Genomic DNA, 24,805 nt, shown 5'->3' on the forward strand with positions numbered 1-24,805 from the left:
CCCCCCCCCCCCCCCCCTCCCGCGGGGGGGGGCGGGGCAGCCGGAGGCTTTTTCGCCTGGGGCGGCAAAAAAGCCAGAGCCGGCCCTGCTCACACCCTTACATATAAGTGCTAATATCCTTCTGCTATTGTATGCTAACATTTTAAAATGTATTGAAAGTGCTCTCTGTCTAACTGTTAAATAACCGTATGTGTCTTGTCCTGCAGCTACCCTGAAATGCTCTCAAGACACATTGCACAAGAAAGCCCTTCAAACTTTGGAGAGGTGAGAAAGAGCCTGACTAGCTGCTGTTTGCTTTTGCTCTTTGGATGAATCCAAAATAGTTCTTTTAAAAATATATATGCTCTTCAAAAAGTTTCAACATCTCAGTTTTTAATATAATACATAAGAAGAGGCATATTGGGTCAGACCAATGGTATATCTAGCCCAATATCCTGTCTTCCAACAGTGTTCGGGACAGTTATCAAGTGATCCATCCCCTGTGGTCTAGTCCCAGATTCCGGCAATTAGGGGTTTAGGGACACTCAGATCATGAGTTGCGTCCCCAACCATCTTGACTATTAGCCATTGATGGAGCTATCCATCAATTTGAAGCACTTGGAGGAGAGGAAGCTGAGCAGGAACAGTCAACATGGATTCACCAAGGGCAAGTCATGCCTGATCAACCTGATTGCCTTCCATGATGAGATATCTGGTTCTGTGGATATGGGAAAAACAGTGGACACGATGTATCTTGACTTTAGCAAAGCTTTTGATACAGTCTCCCACAGTATTCTTGCCAGCAAGTTAAAGTATGAATTGGATGAATGGACTATAAGGTGGACAGAAAGCTGGCTAGATTGTTGGGCTCAATGGGTAGTGATCAACGGCTCGATGTCTAGTTGGCAGCCAGTATCAAGCAGAGTGCCCCAGGGGTCAGTCCTGGGGCCGGTTTTGTTCAACATCTTTATTAATGACTTGGATGATGGCATGAATTGCACCCTCAGCAAGTTCGCAGATGACACTAAGCTGGGGGGAGAGATAGATATGCTAGAGGGTAGGGATAGGGTCCAGAGTGACCTAGACAAATTGGAGGATTGGGCCAAAAGAAATCTGATGAGGTTCGACAAGGACAAGTGCAGAGTCCTGCACTTAGGAAGGAAGAATCCCATGCACCGCTACAGGCTGGGAACTGACTGGCTAAGCAGCAGTTCTGCAGAAAAGGACCTGGGGATTACAGTGGACAAGAAGCTGGATATGAGTCAGCAGTGTGCCCTTGTAGCCAAGAAGGCCAACGGCATATTGGGCTGCATTAGTAGGAGCATTGCCAGCAGATTGAGGGAAGTGATTATTCCTCTCTATTCGGCACTGGTGAGGCCACACCTGGAGTATTAGGTCCAGTTTTGGTCCCTCCACTACAGAAAGGATGTGGACAAATTGGAGAGAATCCAGTGGAGGGCAATAAAAATGATTAGGGTGCTGGGGCACATCACTTACGAGGAGAGGCTGATGGAACTGGGCTTGTTTAGTCTGCAGAAGAGAAGAGTGGGGGGGGAGGGGGATTTGATAGCAGCCTTCAACTACCTGAACAGGGGTTCCAAAGAAGATGGAGCTTGGCTATTCTCAGTGGTGGCAGATGACAGAACAAGAGGCAATGGTCTCAAGTTGCAGTGGGAGAGGTCTAGGTTGGATATTGTGAAATAGTGTTTCCTTAGGAGGGTGGTGAAGCACTGGGATGGGTTACCTAGGGAGGTGGTGGAATCTCCATCCTTAAAGGTTTTTAAGGCCCAGCTTGACAAAGCCCTTGCTGGGATGATTTAGTTGGTGTTGGTCCTGCTTTGAGCAGGGGGTTGGACTAGATGACTTCCTGAGGTCTCTTCCAACCCTAATATTCTATAATTCTATGATTCCATGAACTTATCTAGTTCTTTTTTTAACCTACTTATACTTTTTGCCTTCACAACATCCCCTGGCAAACGAATTCCACAGGTTGACTGTGCATTGAGTGAAGAAGTACTTCCTTATGTTTGTTTTAAAGCTGCTCCCTATTAATTTAATTGGGTACCCATGGTTCTTGTGTTATGTGAAGAAATAAATAACACTTCCCAATTCACTTTTTCCACATCATTCATTTTACAGACTTCTATCATATCTGTGCTTAGTCATCTCTTTTCTAAGCAGAACAGTCCCAGTCTTTTTAATCTCTCCTCACATGGAAGCTGTTCCATTCCCCTAATCATTTTTGTTGCCCTTCTCTGTAAATTCTCCGATTTTAACACATCTTTTTTGAGATGGGCAACCAGAACTGCACACGGTATTTCAGGTGTGGGGTTACCATGGATTTATAAAGTGGCATTATGATATTTTCTGTCTTACTATCAATCCCTTTCCTAATGGTTCCTTTCTGTTAGCTTTTTTGACTGCCACTGCACATTGAGCAGATGTTTTCAGAGAACTATCCACAATGACTGCAAGATCTCTTTCTTGAGTGGTAACCACTAATTTAGACCCTATCAATTTATGCATATAGTGGGATTATGTTTTACACTGTGCATTATTTTGCACTTCTTAACATTGAATTTCATCTTCCATTTTGTCACCCATTTGTGAGATCCATTTGTAACTCTTTGGAGATTTGGAGTTAACTATCTTGACTAATTTTGTATCATCTGCAAATTTTGCCACGTCACTGTACACCCGCATTTCCAAATCATTATGAATATGTTGAACAGCACTGATCCCAGTACAGTTCCTTGGAACACCCCACTATTTACCTCTACCAATTGTGAAAGTTGACCATTTATTTCTAACCTTTGTTTCCTATCTTTTAACCAGTTACCAATCCATGAGAGGACCTTCCCTCTTATCCCATGACAGCTTACTTTACTTAAGAGCCTTTGATGAGGGACCTCGTCAAAGTCTTTCTGAGTGTCCAGGTACACTATATCAGCTGGATCACCCTTGTCCACATGCTTGCTAACACCCTGAAAGAATGCTAGTAGATTGGTTAGGCATGATTTCCTTTACAAAAGCTGTGTTGACTCTTCCCCAGCATATTGTGTTCATCTGTGTTTGCTAATTCTGTTCTTTGCTATAGTTTCAACCAATTTGCCTAATACTGAAGTTAGGCTTATGGACCTGTAGTTGCCTGTGCAGAGCTGGGACAGCACACTAAATGAACGCACACACAGCCAACATCTGACCACACCAGGATCACTCTGAAGCCTTTTTTACATTAGGTATTCTCCAGTCATCTGGTACAGAGGTTGATTTAAGTGATAGGTTACATACCACAATTAGTATTTCTGCAATTTCATACTTGAGGTCTTTCTGGTGACTTATTCATATTTAATTTATCAATCTGTTCCAAAACCACCTCCTTTGAAACCTCAATCTGGGACAATTCCTCAGATTTGTCAACTAAAAAAAATGGCTCAGGTGTGGGAATCTCCCTCACATTCTTGGCAGTGAAGACAGATGCAAAGAATTCACTTAGCTTTTCCACAATGGCCTTGTCTTCCTTGAATGCTCTTTTAACATCTGGATTGTCTAATGGCCTCACCGATTGTTTGGCAGACTTCCTGCTTCTGATATACTTAAAATTTTTTTTGATCTCAGCAATTGTCTTTCCAAATGACTCCTACAATAGCAAGAATGCAGCAGATCATCTGGCTACATTTAAAAGCTAACTTTTGTGAAGTATCACTTTTTTTCTTAAATTACAAAACAAGACAAAAATTGAGTTTTAAATCTATTATGAAAAGTTAACTGTAAGAATGACCTTAGGAGGTTCCAAGTTTAATGCATCTCAAGTTTATAAGGAAAAAGTTTTTTTCCTAACTGCTAGTCTCACAAACTCTGTCTATCTTAGCTGTTTTAAAGTACGTGTCATCAGGGCTTCTAAATTCAACATAGGGTCTTTAAGTCAGACTGAATTCTTTTCTTCTTGCACATCATCATCTATAATAGAGATTCTGCAGGTCAAAAATCTGCCCTTGGTTACACCTGGACAATTGCTTTGTATTCAGGGAGTTTGTGCCGATTGACTCTGTAACTGTATCTTAGTTAAAAGTTCTGTTGATGTTACACAAGAAAGAATAGAATCCATCTCACTCGCTGTCATCTATGCTGGCTCTGCAGCAGTAACAGTATATAGTAGTAAAAACTTATTTTTGTCACTAAAGTCAGCAGATGTGACTCTGGATACTCACCACGTGGTAATCCGAAGAACAAGAAGTTGCCACTTTTACTAAGTCTCTTTTCTTTTAAGTAACACGTACCTAGACTCATGTAGTAACTCCATGACAGTGCTATTTCCATGTAATTGCTATGCTGCCTTGCTTTTTAACTGTATTTATTTTTATTCTTTGACCTTTCCCACTGACTGCGACTTGTTTTCCTGGTATCTTAACTCTAGCTAGGAAACAGATAAGTCTTTAGACAAACATCAGATACTCATAGTTCAGCCAAGCCGGGGCATTACAAGAGTCAGCCGGCTAATACCCTGTGTCTCAGTGTATTTATGTTTATCAGTTCCAAAGTACATGTAGACTCTCAGCCCATGATTTAGAATCCTGAAGCCATCCTTAAACACGGGTCTCTCAGCTGGAAGCCTAATTCCATCAGTTTGATTATTTTTTAATGCCCTTTAAGGGGATGCTGAGCAACAAAATAGCAGCTCTTCTTTCTTTCCCAAGCCATTGTCAGTCAGTGTTCACATACACCCCTGTGAACTTTTCCCCTTTTTTAACCCTTCTGTCTATTGTTAAAAGGACTATTGAATATTTTATAATAACTACGTAAAAAACAGGCAGCCCATCCTACCCCAGTAGTCAGGATCAGGGTTTGATTTGGTCTTTGGTAAAAAGATCAATATGTTGATTATACACACTGCAACATGATATATCCAATGTCAAATCCTAATCAGATGAATAATATTTTTGGTGTGGAACACGCTGGCCACAGGTTCAGAGAGAAGTTCTAAACAAGCAGAGATAAAGGGCTCTCTTTGTCCAAGTTAAACTAATTGATTCTAGAGCTGTTAATTAAAATCATCAATGCAATTGCTTTTTTCTCATAAGCTATGACTATAGCTTTGTGGTAATTGACGTTGAAATGGTATGTGGTTTTTGTTTCCAGCAGTAACTCTTAAATCTTCTTATTAGTGAATGAATAGTTTGGCAGTGCTTAGCTGCCATGCTTGTGAGTCTTCCATTTCTCCCTCATACACTCTTCAACTGCACTTGCTTATGGTAGGGCAGCACAGGTGCAGAGTTCTCTGTTTGTTGGAGTACAGCCCAAAGAGTTAGAAAACATCTCTTTGGTACGATCAGCCTTTCCTGTTGTGTAAAGGTATTACTGCAAAAGAGCACTAGGAGATGAACTAGCTGTGTCGGCCGCAGTGGAGTCAGTAACAATTTTAAGAGTGTTATCTGAGTGACCCTTCAAAAATCCTGAAAGGAAACCCAAATGATGGGATTCTGATTTTGAGGCCTCTTGGGCTCCTGAAATACAAATAGTGGTAAAAATACCAGCAGTGAATGCTTTTTATTTTCGGTATTAATCCCTCTCTGTTTGTAGAACTCTCATTAAAACATCCAGGAAGAGAGAAAGGGAGCTGCTGTTGTGTTTTAGTGTCAGTGGTAGAAGGCAGTTAGAGTGTTACTTCAGTTGGCCTAAATCGCTTAAAACAGTGTCACAAAGGATGCAGGTCATGAATTAGAAGCTGCCGATTTGCACAGCCCTCTTCTCCATCATAGTCAGATAGCTAAAGGCCCTGCCATAACTCATCTATCTCACACTGTCAAAATGGTGTTCTGCAAGTGTGTGAAGCTTAGCATCTGGCTGTATAAAATCCTGACGCGTGGCATTTTTATTGCTGTTCCTGCTTGCTGGTTTCATGAGCTTGGCACAGCTGGCAGAGCACTCACATACTTCTCTGTCCGGTTACTATCTGCTCTGCACTTGTGGGAGTAGAATTCTTCTTGGAATATGGTTTTATATATAAGTAATTTGTGGCTTCCTTCTGGCAGAGAAGATTATGAAAAGTACAGTATGACACTCACTTCCCTTTTCTTATTGTTCATTTGTTTTTACAGAGCACATCAGTTGGCCCCTGAAGACCACCAAATCATCCTCTACGTCTCGTTGCAGCTGGCTCTTGTCAGACAGGTATATGCAATGCTGGCAATTTCGGTACAGTCAACCATTGAGTCACTAGAAGCCCAAACCCAGTCAGAGTCATCACTGTTTTTTCCTTATTGAACAAATTTGATACCAGGAAATCAAAATAAGTTCACATAAATGTAAGCAGAAACTCCCCAGCTTGGGACTCATTGCAATCCTGTTACCAAGCACGATTGTTCAAAGTCATTCATCCAGCTTCGTATCCCAAGGAGTGCCCTATAGGTCCTGCTCTAAGCATCTGGGAAGGGAAGAGTGAAGGTGAGCTAGAGGTGTTTAATTCTTGTTCCTCAGGAACCAGGAAGTACCCTGCCCCCTGTCATAGTCCCCTCCTACCCAAACACTGTCTTGTTCCTGGTAAGGTGCTATATCGAACCAATTCTCAGATTATCCATATTAAGGACTTGCTTATTCCATAATTCAGCATCTTTAGTTAAGATTTCTGTGGGCTCTGGAAACCTCCAGGCAATAGGATTATGTGGCAGTCAAATGTGACTGCAGGTTTTAGCTCAAGAAAACCATGCTGTGTTAAAGAAAAAGCTTGTCTTTTATCTTTTCAAAGCCAATACCTTTTATTTAAAGAAGTCCCTGGTTATTAAGAACCCTCTTAGATAGATTAGAAAATTTGATCAGCTTATTTTCCTTCCTTAGCGGGCTTTCTGTTCACTGCAGATTACTTTCCCTAGTCTATACCACAGAGTCAAACAGTCAGATACTTCTTACTTTCCCAAGATAATTAGGTGAGCTGTTTGTTCATTAGGTTAAACTAATTGGTCCAAGTGTGCATACTCTTAATGTCACTTTTGTAACACTTTCATAATAAGAGCAGTGTGCTGCAAGGCTGAATACAATAGAAAGGATCATTAAAACAGCTGATTTGACTTTGTCATCAACTACTGTATGCCTGACAGTGCAGGTTACTCAGGCCTTTCATTCAAACAATATCCAGCTACTCTTCTTTTGGTGATAGTTTTTGGCTATTCATTCAAGCAGTCTGATTTGCTTCTTCCTTGAATAAAAATGCTAAAAGAATATTGTAATAGATATTTTCAATCACTACTCTTAAAAATAAAAGGGAGATTTTCTTTGTAATTATTTCCTCTCCCCTCCTCCCCCTTTTATTAACTCATCAGGTTTTAAGTTGTTTCCCTTTCTCTTTTCCAGGTGCTAGTCTTAATGTTGCTGTTCACCTCTCATTTCATCATCTCCCTCTTCTCTTGTTTTTTTCATTCAGTCTGTTATTCCCCCACCCACTTCCTTTGTTATCTCTTTCCCACATGTGTGTTTCTCCTTGACATTCTACCACTTATCCCCAATTAGTAGATGTGTGAACCCTATACCTCTGTTGTGTTGGTCTGGTCCTTGCTATGCTGCCCCAGTTCTTCTCCGGCTAGCAGGGTATAAATCTTTAAAGCATGCTTGGAGCGAGTAGAGATACCTGAGACATCTTTATTTTTAGACTGCTGTAAAATATCCTGTTCTTCTTCTGCCAAATTAGTTAATGATAAACATTAGGTAATGCATTTTTAATATCCTTAATTATTTAAAGTATCTAACATTCTTTTTCTGATTAACTGCAGGATAGATTATCTTTTTTCCTTTTTTTTTTTCACCTCTGACCGATTGTATTAACTAGTGAATGTCACAAAACTTTCATTGGGGTGTAACAAAGTTCTAAGAAATAAAGAGTCCAGTCCTGTGCAGTTGGCCATAAATGTCTGTTGCTGAGAAAAATCAGATCTGTGGTTTTTATAGTCAGTTACTACTAATAATAATTCCTAGCTCTTATATAGCACTTTTCATCCATAGCTCTCAAACCCATTTACAAGTGAGGTCAGTAGCATTATCCCCTTTTTATTGATTAGGAAACTGAGGCACGGAAAAGTAAATGACTTGCTCAACGCCACCAACTCTTCTAAATCCTAATCCAGTGCTCTGTCCACTAGGCCACACGGCACTGAATAAGATATCTTAAATGCAGTTGGAAAATACAGGTCTCAGACTCCCATAGATTGATGAAAATGTTCTGTTTGGTTTTTGTTTTAATGGAGCAAGACCAGCATCTGAGCCAGTAAGGTGCTAAGGAAGTTTGAAAAACTCCCTAGCCTGAGAGGCCTCCCTGGAATATTTTCAGCAATGTATGTTTCTGCTATGTGCTTTAAAATCACTGGCTGGGAAGGGAGAAGGGAATCAGAAAAAACCTCAAACTTTCCTCCCTCACAAGAGCAAGAAATCAAAGTAAGGCGGGGTGATTAGAAGTGTTCCTCGGGGTGGGGATGGAACAGGACTGAGTACCTCCAACCACCAAAGAGAATGGTGATGTTATATTAGACATCCACATTTGATTGTGGTGGTGTTTTTCTAGGGCCTGATTCCAAGACCACTGAATCACCGAAAGACTCCAGTTGACTTCAGTAGGTTTTGGATCAGTTCCTGTGACATATTTTGGAACATTTTTCAATTAAATTTATCTCAATTTAAAAATGCTCAGATCTATAAGGAGAGTTTTTTTTTTTCCCCCCCCCCCCCCCCCAAACTTGAAGTACCTGGCCAAGGCCAGTATTTGCAGGTGTTGGTTACTCCCAGGCAGGTCTCTTTTGGCAGTCAACCAAGGAAATTGACAAATGAGACTTCTAGCTCTCAACTCCAGGGTGCTATTTGTGTTCCTCCTCCAGTTTCTGTGGTAACAGAGTTTTCATCAGCAAAAGCAAGGTAGAGTGAACATTTTAAAATGTCACTCTGAAAAGTCAGCATTAAAAGTCTTACCATGTTTTTGCCAGTCTGTTTCCATGGAAATAGGACCCCACTGAGCAGTCAGAACTCCTGTTAATTTTCGGTCCTGGTTCCCATGTTTTGTGCCGAGTACCAAATAAATTTATGTCAGATCCGTAACAACCACAAACAATATTCAGACCATTTTAAAACTTGCATTGAAGTTGTTTTATTTGATTTGACCTTCCTTCCTGTGAAAACAGGAGTGGAAAGACAGCCAGAGGATTAGAGCACTCACTGATCAACTTCATCTGCTGGCTGCCAATGAAGACCTGAAGTTTCAAGGGGTGATTTCCAGAAAGCATCTACAGACTTCAAGAGTGTCTGTACTTAAATAAGGGAAAAGTGAATGCAAAATAGTAGGGAAAACATCTTTAAGCTATTTCTCCTACAGTCCTTTTTATTTTTTTTCCCTTTTGAACATGATTTCAGGGAGAACAGATTGGCTAAAAATTCCTGTGGTGTCTGCTGTGGTAGAGAAGAGACAGGACTCAGTTATAATATATAAACAACTGGATCCTGGGTTTATAGAAATAAGCTTCTTACGCAGAAGTGACACGTAACTGTGGGTAGTGGGGGGCACAATGGAAAGGTTGTGTGGAGGCACATGACTACCCCATGCATTGCCTCCACCTCCAGCCCCTGAAACTTGAGATGTATGTAGACAACATACACTGGCAACTGCCTCCTGCTGTCTGTCCTGTGGCTGCCCAGCCCCTTGCAGGACTTGCAGCCATCTCTTCCTGCCTGAACTAGCCTCAGTCAATTTAGCAAGTGTTCAAAACAAGACCAACAAAAGGGGCAACGCAGTTGGGATGCACAGTTCCCCATGCGCCATCAGGGTGGGTGGTGCCAGGGTGAGGTGGTGCTTGGGGCTGGATCATGTCAGTGAATATGACACCCCCAAATCGCCTTCTCCTTGACAGGCACATTGGAGGCTGCTGCTGTTTCAGTGCTCAGCCTGCAGCCAGCCGCCCTGGTGCTTCCTCCCTCCCCATGCTGTATGGACACATGGTGAGTGCCACCACCAGGGGGAGCTGCTGCTTCCTCGCTGCTGGGCGTCCTAGTGAGAGGCGTCCTGAGAAATCTGGGGGGGCATATTACCCCGCACACCCCCCCACACACGTCACCTGTGTTCTTATGAGACTCCTGGACACAGACAGACCTTGTAGTTTGATTGTCTCTGCTAGCTCTCAGACTGACCAAAACAGCCTGAGTTTCATCACACAGTCTGTGTGTCCTGGCTTGGATTTCTGATAGCAATCGAATTACCACCCTGTGCAAATATACCAGCTTCCTGTGCAGTAAAAGCTAAATATAGGCCCAAGTCATAACAATTTGGATCCTCGCTTTGCTAAAGCTCTGGGTGTTTAGTATTTTGGTTCAAGGCTATTTCTAATGGGAAATTTTGCTAGCCAATAAAATTTCTCCTTTCTGTAATCCCCATCCTATAGCATGAAATAATGGACACTGCAAATGCAAAAGATTTGCCAAATATTAGTGTTTCATTAATGACCTAAAACTCATAGTTTTTACAGAAGTTGGCAGGATTGGGGTTGGTAAGTCATGTAATCTAAGGGGCCTGAAGTCATTGCATCTGAAATATTGTACTTGAACCACTGTAAATATAAAGATATATTCTGCCATTGCAAATTGCTTTTAAAGTCTTCATACTTCATGCATATGAACAGGAGGAGAAAGGTAACCTCCCAGCCTGTTGGTTAAGCAAATGTGTATCAAAATAAACCCTAAAATAGGAGGCAATGTTGTAAATGTTCTACTCTGTGGCAATTTTTGCAAGTGCTGGAAGGCACCAGCTCCGTTTTATAGCAATATCTTTGTGGCTCAGTCATTGCAACATGCACAATATTGTACACATGTGTCCTGCAAAATGTTTTTCATGTATTTATTAACAGAATAATGAATCAGATAATGGTAGCATCTTCCTATCGTAGGCCCTGCTAGGACTTGTGGTGCAGCTGAGATGGGATTGCTGTTAAGGCAGCACTGGCAGGGAATTTGAGCTGGCAACCTACCTGCGGTACAGCCATGGAGTTTCAGAACCCCATCTGGGCTTCAAACTTCCAGGCTTCCCATATTCCATAGCTACTCAAATTAATAAGCTGTGGCATCTGTCAATAGATAATTAGTCTCTGCCTTTCCAAAGAAGTTTGCATTGACTTCTGCCAAGTTTCTTGGTATTATTGTTCTGGAAATTTACCTCATAATTTTTCTGTCTGGTCTATTGCAAGTTGACTTGTATAATGCTTCCAGTAAAGGAGTAGAGTCTGTTGACATTAAGTGCTATTTTTCTCATCTGTGTTTGTCCACTGTTCCTAATTATGCAATAGGAGGAGGATTCTGTGTGGGTACTAACATTGTTACTGTGCTAAGAAACCCTTTCTGACTCTACTTAAATAATAAAGTGGTAGGCATGTTTAATATGAAAAAAAATCAGATCTTTCCTTATGACTTTGATAAACACCAGGAGGATCTTCTAATTTTGTTGCTAAATTTTTTTGTGGGGGGGAGGTGTAGGTGTTACTTTGGAAGATATTGGATTAAACAAATGAAAGTTGGTTTCTCTAGCCACTTGGATAAATGAAACCTCATTTTCTCTAGAGAATTTTTAATCAATCCAGTGAGAAGTTGGAATAAAGGTAAATCTAGAATAAGGAGAAAGCCAACAAATCAGATAGCTCTTGTCCTGGATCTTAGCATTTTAGGAATTGAAGGGAAGAGTTATCCATCAGAGAGGTAAATGCTGAAAGAAAGGGCTTATCCTACAGATGAGTGAAAAATATGTTTAGACTGCATTCATTTCAGCATCATGTGATTATCTGCTTGACAGTCATGGGTTTGAAGGAATGGCCATGGCTGACATTATGCCACCTTAGTGCAGCAAATGCTGGCTGGAGAGTTTCTGATTTCCTTATTTAGGACCAAATTGCCAGCCTGCCTCCATTAACACATCTGCCAAACTTGTGAGGATGTCAGTTTGCCCATGGAAAACTCAAAAAGCTATCTGCATGCATAAGTCAGGCTCACAATTAGTCAATTTGTGCCTGCAAATGTAATCAAACTCATGTATGCTTAAATCTTGTGGGTGCATTAACACGGTGGTTCTCAACCGTTTTTTACCTGGGGACCCCTAAGCCTACATTCCTTGCATGACTCTGAGGGAAGAGCAAGTCTGCACGTTTCTCTGGTTGCCACTGTACTTTATGACATAGAATCTATTTTCCAGGAATGATCTATGGAAGTTATGACAACTCCAGCATGGTGGAATGCTAGGCAATCATATCTGAGTAGGAAGTTTGGAAATAGGAGGAGAGATGGAATTGCAGTTCACGTAGCTGAAAAACGGGAATATAAGGAAAAGAACAGTGAAATTCCACATTGTCGGGCATATCCTCTAATGTTGTTTGTTTAGGCATTCATCAGTGAACACTAATTCTGGGTGATTTAATCCCAAATCCTCACACCTTGGAAGATGTTCTATATGGTGACAAAATTCCTCCATAAAACTTGGTACCAATAACCAAGGAACAAGATTTCTATTCAGAACTTCCTTCGTAAACAGACAGCATAAAGATAGGATGTCAGACCACATAGACTGGATGTTGCATTTGCATTCATTATAGAAGTTAAGGTTTCCAGCAGGTGGGAACTTGATTCTAATGATGTTCCTCTGTTGTATGTGTCAGGACTGCACTTTACCTTGCAACTAACAGAGACATTTCTCCTTCCTGACATTGTTCTGAATCTTAAGCATATTTTACCCTTGGACTTTCATCATTTAGATCTCACTTTCCTGGGCCAAATCATGAGTGGCCTTATGCAGTGATCATAAGACACAAAGTACATCAGAAAAAATGTATATGTTCATACCATGCAAAGAGACCCTGGCAGTTCCCCATGATTGATGGGGATTGGTCATGTTAGGGGTATGGCTATTGGGTCTGTGCACAGCATGGAACCACAAAAGCCAAAGCAATAAGGGGAGTACTGGGTCATGTCTACTATTCCCACCTCTCCTGAAACCTTGCAATAGCAGCTGCATGCCACCTACTTCATACTGGGGCAAAAAACTCCTTTTCTCATCCCCAGCCATTTTGTCATGCTTTCCTAATCTGACAGTCCATTAATTTGGGCTGGCAGCTAAATTTCTTTCAAAAGTCAGTTTTCCCACCACATTCCCAAGTAGGATGCCAAGATATCTAATGGTCATGAGTGTGTAAAAAGTTTCATACCTTTGGGAAAGAGATCAGATATGTGACTGGTACTAAAATATTTCTTGTTTTTCAGATTTCTGATGCTATAGAACACCTTCAGGAAGCACTGAAACTGTGCAAAGATGATATGAATTCACTTCATCTACTGGCTCTCCTTTTTTCAGCCCAAAAGCACTATCAGCATGCACTCGATGTCATCAACATGGCTGTCGCTGAGTACCCAGAGAGCTTTAGGTAAGTGATGTTTCTTGCATGTATTGTCTAAAATGGTTTGGTATCTCCAGCCATGAGATCACATCTGCCTACCAGATCCCTCATTCTTACACAAGGGCCTGATTCCCAGCATTACTCTAGTTTTACACCAGTTGAACTCCATTGCAATTACACTGGTATAAAACTGGAGTAAATGTGAAACATTAGGCTCAATGTATGATTCTGTGTACTGTCTCAAGAGCCTTTCTGATAGATTAATTATGTAATGGGTAAATCAGGGTTTATTTGATGTATTTGTCTTTGTATAATTTTTCTTACATGTGACTGTCTGTACTTTTTCATATGCTTTTTTAATATAAATGTCGATTGAGCATGAGACAAATATAAAATTACCCCCTCTCAAATAGTTTGATATTTTGAAGAACTTCCTGGTTAAAGGGAAACTAATTTTAGGCTGTTGATAATTCTTCAGACTTTCACCATTTCTTTGATACTTTTGTATGACCTGATTTGTGGGAATAGTCTAGTTTGGGAAGAAAGAAGGTCATGTATTACAATGTACAGCTGGAGGGAATGGCTTGGCTGTCTAAGACCCAAGTTTGAAATAACAGAGACTACTTGGAGTCATAGGTTCAAATTGCACCACCGTTGATTCAGCCTTTCATCCTTCTGAGGGAGACAAGTTGAGTTCCTTGCAGTTTATTATGTCCTGGCGTTTCAGATGAGATCTTAAAAACGGAGGTGTTGTCATTAAAGATACCATGCCATTTTTTGGTAGAGGTAGGGGCTGGTTCAATATCTCGCTCCATTCAGAGCTTGCCTGTATTTCTCTGGGGGGTTTTATATAGCTTGGGTGTTTTATCAATTACTGCCTTTTGCAATGGACATTAATATCCTTGCCTCATTCTTGAAGCTACTCAACACATGTCCGGAGTTGTAGCCTTCTGTGCACACTGTGTGATAGAGAAAGTGAACATTATAATTTTTGTTACTAAAGTTAATTCCTTCTACCAACACCTGTTCAATACATTCACATATGTATGGTTGAGCAGGGAAAAACTGTAGTGGCTATCGTGGTATATCATGTTTTTTAAGATAGTTGTCATAATAAAGTCCTCATACCTCTACAGACAGAAGTCAATTGTTCCTAGGGGACTATGAACACTAGACGGTAGCTAAGATTAAGACTGCAGCAAAAACTACGCTATCCATTTTTGTTAGGAACAGAGGATTTACCATATCAGATCAGACAACTGCTTCATCTAATCCTGTATTCTACCTCCACCAGTGTCCAATGACTTACACTTCACAGGAAGGCAAAGAAACCAAACAAAACATGATGCACCTGGCCAGCTGTATAATGCTAAATATGAGGGGAAAATTCCTTTGTGACCTCTGAGGCAAACAAATTACTCTGAAGCATGAGAATAGTGTGTTCTCCTACCCTTCTGAGACTCCCTGGCTCAGTGTAGAGGGGCAGGCCCCCATAAGTGCCACATTAGTTTGGATGGGGGGGGGGAAGGCAGTATGTATTAATGGAGAGTGGATAGTGAAAGCTGCAGGGCCTCAGACCCATCCCCACTACAAACACACTATAAACACACTGTCACATGACTTCTTAAAAGCAGCTCCCCCTTCACTCCCTGCGTCTGTTGAGCCTTAATGTAGCTGGCTGTGAGAATAGGTCTCATGTACAAGGGTGCAGGCTTAATGCCTGGCTTCTCTTCTCTGCTGCCCTGGCTCCCCCAGCTTTGTTGGCACCACTGGATGCCCCCACCCCGAGCAACATGTAGCTATCTGGTAAAGTGAGGGAATGGAGAGGGGTAACAGAACCACCAGAAGGGGGTAGGAGAAGAGCCAGCAAAGAGAACAAAGTATAAGAAGAAAAAGGGGAAAAAATATACAAAAGAGAAAGAGACAAGCTAGGCGGGAGGGAAGAGGTGAGAAAAGGAGATGCCAGAAAGAAAAAGAACAGAGAAAGGAGAGACCATGGCAACTATGTTGGACATGGTGCAAGGGAACGGGGGTGTCCATCTGCCACTGCATCCCAAAGTGAATGAGGAGGGACTTCAACATAAAAAAGTTGCTAATAACTGGTTTAGGTGAAATCTAGTGCATGGAAATGGAAGGAATTGAGGCTCCTGTGGCAAATCGAAAGATCGCACCATATTTACAGCTCTGACATCCGCAGCAGCACAGGAGCTGAAGTATTGATCTTTCGTGTTTACAATCCTCTGATGAAGTAGCTGGAACTGTGAAAGACTGACAGATGAATAGAGTATCCCAGTTGTATCTGCTAGAAGAATAATGTATCCCATCGAAGACTTGGATTATACACCAAAGCAATCATATAGAAAGAAAACCTTCCATTTGGACTGTTCCTAACTTTTCTAGAGGTTAAAGAAACAGATTATATCCAGACAGGCTTTATTGCTTTGTAAATATTATCCAAAGAGTGAGACCAAATTGTAGTGTAGATCTCTAGTTGCAATTGACTTGAAAGAAAACTAGTGATTTTTTTATACTACTGTTTGGGATGACTACGGAGTAATATGCAAAGTTAAACAAAAAGATTACAGGTTGGCATTAAAAACACCTGAAAATATTTCCAAATTTTCATTGTTATGAACTGGGCAGCTCTGTAATGCCTTGGAGCTGCCTTTTTAATGATGGATGAATCCAGTAGGAAACAATCTGGTGGCATGTCTCAAGAAAGTAAAATCAAACCCTCATTAAGAGACACAGGATATCCCTGGAGCTCTGGATATGACAAAGTGTAAGTATTACCTCAGTATATACACTAAACAAAAAGAATGAATAATACATAAAAAATAAAGGAGTTACCTAACAAGAACTATGGAAATTTCCTGCTGTTTCCTGTGTCTCTGGCTGCGCTCTGATTTTCCTACCTTGACGTATGTAATTAGGCTGTGTGTGTAGCTGCTTCCTGCTCTTCAATTTTATACTGATTGTTTTCATATACATAGAACATTTTAAAAAAATAATCACTAGTAAGGTATTTATCATTATCTTGGGCGTACCTGGCTAGAAATATGGAATGGAACAGCCCCACTAACCCTTTTAGGGAGTCCTGGACCTGTGAAAAGGTCATGGTTAGGACTTAAGGGGTGAGAGAATACTCCATATGTTTTGGTGTGGGAAGAGGGGCCTATGTTTATGAGACCTACAAATTCTGGGCCCCATGCAGTCTTCCCTGCTCACAAACAGGGAAGAATTAATAGGAGAAGCAAAAGTGGATAGGAACCTGGGAGGCAGTGACCATGAGATGGTCGAGTTCAGGATCCTGACACAAGGAAGAAAGAAGAGCAGCAGAATACGGACCCTGGACTTCAGAAAAGCAAACTTTGACTCCCTCAGGGAACTGATGGGCAGGATCCCCTGGGAGAACAACATGAGGGGGAAAGGAGTCCAGGAGAGCTGGCTGTATTTTAAAGAATCTTTATTGAGGCTGCAGGAACAAACCATCCCGATGTGTAGAAAGAATGGTAAATATGGCAGGCGACCAGCTTGGCTTAACAGTGAAATCCTTGATGATCTTAAACACAAAAAAGAAGCTTACAAGAAGTGGAAGAAGTCAGAAAGGCCAAGTCACACTTGGAGTTGCAGCTAGCAAGGGATGTTAAGAGTAACAAGAAGGGTTTCTTCGGGTTTCTTTCTTTAGCAACAAGAAGAAGGTCAAGGAAAGTGAGGGCCCCTTACTGAATGGGAGAGGCAACCTAATGATAGAGGATATGGAAAAAGCTAATGTACTCAATGCTTTTTTTGCCTTTGTCTTCACGAACAAGGTCAGCTCCCAGACTACTGCACTGGGCAGCACAGTATGTGAAGAAAGAAGTGGTGCAGGACTATTTAGAAAAGCTGGACGAGCACAAGTCCATGGGGCTGGATGCACTGCATCCGAGGGTGCTAAAGGAGTTGGCAGATGTGATCACAGAGCCATTGGCCATTATCTTTGAGAACTCATGGCGATCAGGGGGAGGTCCCGGATGACTGGAAAAAGGCGAATGCAGTGCCCATCTTTAAAAAAGGGAAGGAGGAGGATCCGGGGAACTCCAGGCCAGTCAGCCTCACTTCAGTCCCTGGAAAAATCATGGAGCAGGTCCTCAAGGAATCAATTTTGAAGTACTTTGAGGAGAGGAAAATGATCAAGAACAGTCAGCATGGATTCATCAAGGGCAAGTCATGCCTGACTAACCTAATTGCCTTCTATGACGAGATAACTGGCTCTGTGGATGAGGGGAAAGCATTGGACGTGCTATTCCTTGACTTTAGCAAAGCTTTTGATACGGTCTCCCACAGTATTCTTGCCAGCAAGTTAAAGAAGTATGGGCTAGATGAATGGACTACAAGGTGGATAGAAAGCTGGCTAGATCATCGGGCTCAACAGGTAGTGATCAATGGCTCCATGTCTAGTTGGCAGCTAGTATCAAGCGGCGTGCCCAAAGGGTCAGTTCTGTGGCCGGTTTTGTTCAATATCTTCATTAATGATCTGGACAATGGCGTGGATTGCACCCTCAGCAAGATTGCAGATGACACTAAACTGGGAGGAGTGGTAGATACGCTGGAGGGTAGGGATAGGATACAGAGGGACCTAGACAATTTAGAGGATTGGGCCAAAAGAAATCTGATGAGGTTCAACACGGACAAGTGCAGAGTCCTGCACTCAGGATGGAAGAATCCCATGCACTGCTACAGACTAGGGACCGAGTGGCTCAGCAGCACTTCTGCAGAAAAGGACCTAGGGGTTACAGTGGACGAGAAGCTGGATATGAGTCAACAGTTTGCCCTTGTTGCCAAGAAGGCTAACGGCATTTTGGGCTGTATAAGTAGGAGCGTTGCCAGTAGATTGAGGGACGTGATCATTTTCCTCTATGCAGCATTGGTGAGGCCTCATCTGCAGTACTGTGTCCAGTTTTGGGCCCCACACTACAAGAAGGATGTGGAAAAATTGGAAAGAGTCCAGGAGAGGGCAACAAAAATGAATACGGGGCTGGAGCACATGATTTATGAGGAGAGGCTGAGCTAACTGGGATTATTTAGTTTGCAGAAGAGAAGAATGAGGGGAGATTTGATAGCTGCTTTCAACTACGTGAAAGGGGGTGTAACAGTGTATCCCATAAGGCTTTATCGGGGGGTGCTCATAAATGTTTGTATGATATAACTGGAATAGGGTTTTGCTACATATGCCATGTAACATATCTATGTAAAGGTTCTGATCTACTGATTATGTTCATCCTAGTTGTATGCAGGCACCATTTGTGTGTTCAAAGTTATGAACATTGGCGGTATAATTGCATGATTTCTAAGTAGCCTTAATTAGAACATTTGGTCACTTCTTGGGAAAGGAATGTGCAAATTAAGTGTTCAATCAAGAAGCACTTAACAGACAAAAGAGCTTGGAAGACTCCAATCCACATAAGAAGTCTACCTGAGGATGTTCAAGGTAGCATGTGGGTAATGGCTGCTACCTGCAAGACCTGAGTCATGCATAGGCATGTGACTTGCCCATGTGATTCCGAATCTCCATTTTCTGACTGGATTCTACACAGGGTGAGGAGGGGGGTCTCCACCCACAAGAGAAAGTCTAATTAAACCCCTGGGAGACCCCTCCATTTTGTCTTCAGTTGGCTAAAGAAGGAGCCTCTCTATCCCCCCCAGGATATTTGAAGGAAATTGGAACAAAGGACAGTAACTACAGGGGGTGTGAGTGATTGCTGGACCCTGGCTAAAAGGAGATTAGCCTGTAAAAGGGAGCATTCTGGAACTGGTGAGGATCTTATCTGTATTTAGTTTGTTTAGACATAGATTTGCGCATTTTCTTTTATTTTGCTTGGTAACTTACTTTGTTCTGTCTGTTCCTACTTGGAACCAGTTAAATCCTACTTTCTGTATTTAATAAAATCACTTTTTACTTATTAATTAACTCAGAGTATGTATTAATACCTGGGGGAGCAAACAACTGTGCATATCTCTCTATCAGTGTTATAGAGGGCGAACAATTTATAAATCGTAAAACGGATTTATTTGGGTTCAGACCCCATGGGGAGTTGGGCATCTGGGTGTTAAAGACAAGCACACTTCTGTGAGCAGTTTTCAGGTAAACCTTCAGCTTTGGGGCAAGTAATTCAGACTCTGGGTCTTTGTTGAAGCAAACGGGAGTGTCTGGTTCAGCAAGACAGGGTGCTGGAGTACTGAGCTGGCAGGGAAAACAGGAGCTGGGGTAGTCTTGGCACATCGGGTGGCAGCTCCCAGGGGGGTTTCTGTGATTCAATCCATCACAGGGGGTTCCAAAGAGGATGGATCTAGACTGTTCTCAGTGGTAGCAGATGGTAGAACAAGAAGTAATGATCTCAAGTTGCAGTGGGAGAGGTTTAGGTTGGATATTAGGAAAAACTTTTTCACTAGGAGGGTGGTGAAGCACTGGAATGGGTTATCTAGGGAGGTGGTGGAATCTCCTTCCTTAGAAGTTTTTAAGGTCAGGCTTGACAAAGCCCTGGCTGGGATGATTTAGTTGGGGATTAGTCCTGCTTTGAGCAGGGGGTTGGACTAGATGACCTCCTGAGGTCCCTTCCAACCCTGATATTCTATGATTCCTCCTGTGCAAAAAGGGCTCTTACCAGGTCTGAAAAACCAGTTGTATTCACAACAGTTTTGAATTAAATGTATCAAGTACTGGGTTCCCCAATATTTGCTCAGCTCTATCAAGTAATTGCTGGCGGAAGCATGTTGGGAATTGTAGCTCTACATTCGCTTTCTAAAATTTCATATCAAAGCAACTATCAATTTAAATAGTTTTGGTTTAATTTTTTTTTATCTTTGCAGAAATAGTTACTGTGTACTTAATGCAAATATCTAAGCAGGCCAGGAAGCATCTAATGTATATCTTGGAGACTAACAACAAGAAGGAAGTGTGTTTTGCATGGGAAATCATTTGTATTGTGGCAGCAGTCACGTGACTGTTCTTCTGACATAAAGGATAATAATAAAGTGGTTTGGGGCTTACCACAGCTAGCCTTCAAAATATGAAACACTGTACTAGATTAGAGGTGGTTTGATGACAGCAAATGCCCTTGGCTTCCCCACCACTACATTAATTTTATTAAGAACCTCTCTTATAATCCTCTGGTGAGATTTATTTGCCGTGGTCTGGTCCAGACTATAATTGAGGGAACAGCTACTCTATATTATTTAGGTAATTTCATTCCTCGGTTGTTATTTCTTACTACAGAGGAGGTGGCATAAAAGGGGTGTTTGCAGATGCAAAGTCAGATGTGCTTCATTGGTTTGATTTTTTTGATACACGTGCATTGAAAACAAAATTCATGACTGGTCTGGGCAATAATATTGTGGGTGTTGGTTGCCAACTGCGTTCATACTGCTGAGTACAATAGGTAGAAGTATTTCTTTGGTTCTAGACCATCACAGTGACTGAGGCGTGATCTACACTTAACACCTATAAAAAGAACAGGAGTACTTGTGGCACCTTAGAGACTAACAAATTTAAAGCTTTCGTGGGCTACAACCCACTTCTTGCATCCGAAGAAGTGGGTTGTAGCCCACGAAAGCTTTAAATTTGTTAGTCTCTAAGGTGCCACAAGTACTCCTGTTCGTTTTACGGATACAGACTAACACGGCTGCTACTCTGAAACTTAACACCTATATTGGCATAGATAATCTGTCAGGGGAGTGAAAAAATCACACTTCCTAGCTGCATAGCTGTGCTGGCTTAACCCCCAGAGTCAATGCAGCTATTCCATCAGAAAAGTGCTTCTGTCAGCATAGCTAATATTGTTTGGGGAGGTAGTGTTCCTATATGGGCAGAAAAACTCCTATTGATGTAGGCTGTGTCTATACTGGGGGCTGTGCTGGCATAGCTATGCCAGTGTAGGCTCCGTAGCGTAGACATAGGCTGAGGGATAATTATCCCTGAAATAAAATGAATCAGCTAGATCGTAAACTCATGGCTTAGGCTAGGTCTGCATACAGTTTTCGTGTGTTGGTAACAGTGTCGATTGTGCTGTGATTATTATTTATTTATTTTATTTTACTGATACAGTTATATTGATACAACCCCGAGTGTGGATGCAGTAATGCGTGTACAAAGATGCCTTATTCTGGTATATCTTATTCTGCTTCCTGTGTGACCAGTATAAAACACCTTTCTACTGGTAGGACTGTGTCCACTCTAGGGGTATTGTACCACTTTAACTATACCAGCATAGTTAAAATGGTACACGTTTTGTGTGTAGACAAGGCCTTAGAACATCAGATCATTATATTTGTATGGCTACAATTTGTCATTCCCCAGGCACAATGAAGCACTGGGACAACTTGAGCCTGGTCCTGGTGATGAAACAGTTTGCTACAGTTTTCACATTATTGTACTGCATTTTTTGATTCCTCCGATGCAAGTCCTGAAGAGTCAAGGCGGGGCTGAAAGAACTTTAAAGCCTCAGCACTTCAACATACTAGATACATTTATAAATAGAATGTGAAAACTGCTAAGGGAAGTTTCTACAAACTGGCTCATTATAGTGGCATGTTTACTACATAGCAGTTGTAGGTGACCTGCAGATTGTTTTGATTTTTTAATGTATTAACTACATAGCTGGCAATAGAGTAACAAAAGTAAGTTTTCATACATGGAAAGATATAACTGTACTATATATATAGTGTGGGTACAAGGGCACAAAAATGTATCATGCTTGTGAAATACACTTGAGTGAGACAAACCAATTTCTGTGTGGATATAGTTTTGAATATTTTCTCCTCATCCTGACCGTGCAAATTTAGTTGTTGGTGAAAATCAGAATATGCAAGGCCTTCATGTTGGATCATCCTGTTTAGCCAGCCTATGAGGGGCATATTAGGATTGATTATTATTTTAATAAAATTAACTTTAAAAAAATTGACATTGTCATTAACCATCAGTATATTCTGGAAATAGTATGAATGATTTATGTCATTTATATACGGGGAATAAACTATTTAAAAGAATACTGTCAACTTGAAATATGCATTAAGCCAGTCTCCTTACTTACGATGCTAATAATACAGGTTATTAAAGCTGAAAAAATTATAAAAATGCAATGTACTTTTCAGGGTTTTTGATGCATTTCCCCACTTTTGGCATTTCTTTGGCTTAGACAATTATTTAAATGAGGATGATGATTTAGTTTTTTTGTTATGGTCAGGGAGCCCCAGTGGGGATCGGAGCTTCATTTTGGTAGGTATTGTGCAAATGCATGTGAAGACACTCTGCCTTGTCCCAAAGATCTCATAAGTAATTATGACATACCCTCATCCTGCCTCCTGTTGTAACAGTAATAAATATTCACCACCTCAATTCTTAATTCCCTCCCCTGTTACATCAGAACTGGTTGCTGTGGAAGTGACTGTGAGGTCTCAGAAACTATGACTTCAGGTGACAGAGAAGCAAAAGACATAGGTGAAGTCTTAAAAACACAGATTCTATTTTTATGCAAGAGCTCCTAGCCATAAATAAAACAAATGAAGGGGGGGAGGGGGAAATCAACCACCAAAGCAAAATTAGGTATTAGCAAACATTTGTAATGACATCAGTACAATCTGATAGAACCTCACAGTGAAATTGCGTCATACTTTTTATGTGCAAAAATGCCCTGCCTGTACAGTTATCTAAAAATGCAAGGTATATTTAGCAGAGTTTTCTTACTGTTAATATAACCATGTTATTCAAGAAGTTTAATATTTTTACTTGCTAAAGTATTGATAAAATACAGCCTATAGGAGTACAACACCAGTTAACAATTTTACAGCAGTCCTAAGATTGAACCCTAATACAATGCAACTTTTTTTTACTGTAAATACATATAGTGTAATAGTTTCTGTTTAGTGCTATAATAAATCAACATTAAATTGCCCTGTATAGTTAAAGCAGGGCCGGCCTTAGGGGAAATGGTACCCTGGGCAAACTCATATTTTGGTGCCCTCTCTCCCCCTCCGCCCCCCCAATCACCTCTGGGCCCCGCTGGCTTCCCCAGTGTTTAATTTGTATTGAAAGAGATGTCAGCGCTCAGCCCTGGCACAAATTAAGCACTGGCAGGGCGACCTGATACTGATGGGTGCTGGCCGGGCGCCCAGCTCTGAAGGCAATGCCACCGCCAGCAGCAGTGCGGAAGTGCGGGTGGCACAGTATATGGTGTAGTGCCACCCTTACTTCTGCACTGCTGCTGTGGCTTGTGGTGCCTGGTGCTCTGCATATGGCTCATGGCAGGCTTCATGCTGTCACACAGGGGCTGCATCTTGCCAGAGCCCACGGCCCTTCTGCAGCCCTCTGGCCACTCCTGGCTCACGGGGCACCATTTCAGATTTTGAGGAGTGGGAGGAAACTTTAACCATGATTCCAGGAACTACTTAGGCACCTGAAAACTCTAGGGTTTTTTGTAGATTAAAAACTTAGGAATTAACTGACAGGACCACTGTATCTAATTGTTAGATGAAGAAAGAAAAAATATATATAAACTCCAACTAAAGCCACCTTTAAAGTTTATATGTAAATTTAGAACAATCAGGAGATAATTCAGCAAGATATTCCCAATCCCAAACCTTGAGGTATCAGTTCTGGAGCTTTAAGACAGATATCAGAAACACACGTTTGATACTTTGTACACTGTCTTTAGTAGAGATAAATAAAAATAAATAAAATCTGCTTACTTCTCTAACAGACACACTCTGTGTAATTGCCACTATCTACTCTATTTTAGTCAATTGTTTTTCACTCCACTAAAAACGTACTTAATTTTAACATACGTGATTAAGTTTTTTTTTTCTCTTTTATTAAGAAAGGGAATTTATTTTTCTAATTATTTTGGCATTTATGTTTACCGATCACAATCATGTATGTAACTCACTAACATTTGATTCCATCATTGCTATTGGTGTCTTAGTTGGAACTGCATTTATTTTCATGCAAATTTTAAGTTATTTTACAGTTATAACTAAAAATGGAATTTGAAAATAACCAACCTTCATCTGCCCAGTGTCTAAAGTTATGTGTTTTTAGCTAATATTTTTTAAACTGGCACTGCTAAGGTTAGTACAAGCTAAAGTTACATTCTAGAAGGATACTATTATTTGATTGTACCACTTTAAATAATGAATGACAAAGCATAATATGATAATTAATTACTCCAGCCAGGACAAGTTAGGCATTTTAGAACTCCCTACTCAAAGAATTAAATTTAAGCATGAGAGAGAAATAAAATTATGAAATACACAGATGAGTCAAAAAACTAAAATAACACTTTGAACGAATAAAATTACTTCTTGCAATGAACATATATTCTCTGTATCAAGAAGTAACAACAACAAAATACAAGTATGTGGTGGGAGGTGAATGTGAAAGATTGTGTGTGTGTGTG

The 24,805-nt window shown here is 41.1% G+C and overlaps 1 protein-coding gene across 1 annotated transcript in view; it reads left to right on the forward strand.

The window, feature by feature from the left end:
* TTC7A (tetratricopeptide repeat domain 7A) overlaps positions 1 to 24,805 on the forward strand; it is a 272,869-nt gene that overhangs the window by 114,413 nt on the left and 133,651 nt on the right. The window contains exons 13-15 of the mRNA XM_024210692.3: positions 207 to 264; positions 6,078 to 6,150; positions 13,243 to 13,403. Coding sequence (XP_024066460.1) covers positions 207 to 264; positions 6,078 to 6,150; positions 13,243 to 13,403 — 292 coding nt within the window. The remainder of the gene's footprint in view (positions 1 to 206; positions 265 to 6,077; positions 6,151 to 13,242; positions 13,404 to 24,805) is intronic.

This window comes from Terrapene carolina, unplaced genomic scaffold (genome assembly GCF_002925995.2).
Source record: "Terrapene carolina triunguis isolate 2854851 unplaced genomic scaffold, T_m_triunguis-2.0 Scaffold120, whole genome shotgun sequence".
Taxonomy (NCBI): Eukaryota; Metazoa; Chordata; order Testudines; family Emydidae; genus Terrapene; species Terrapene triunguis.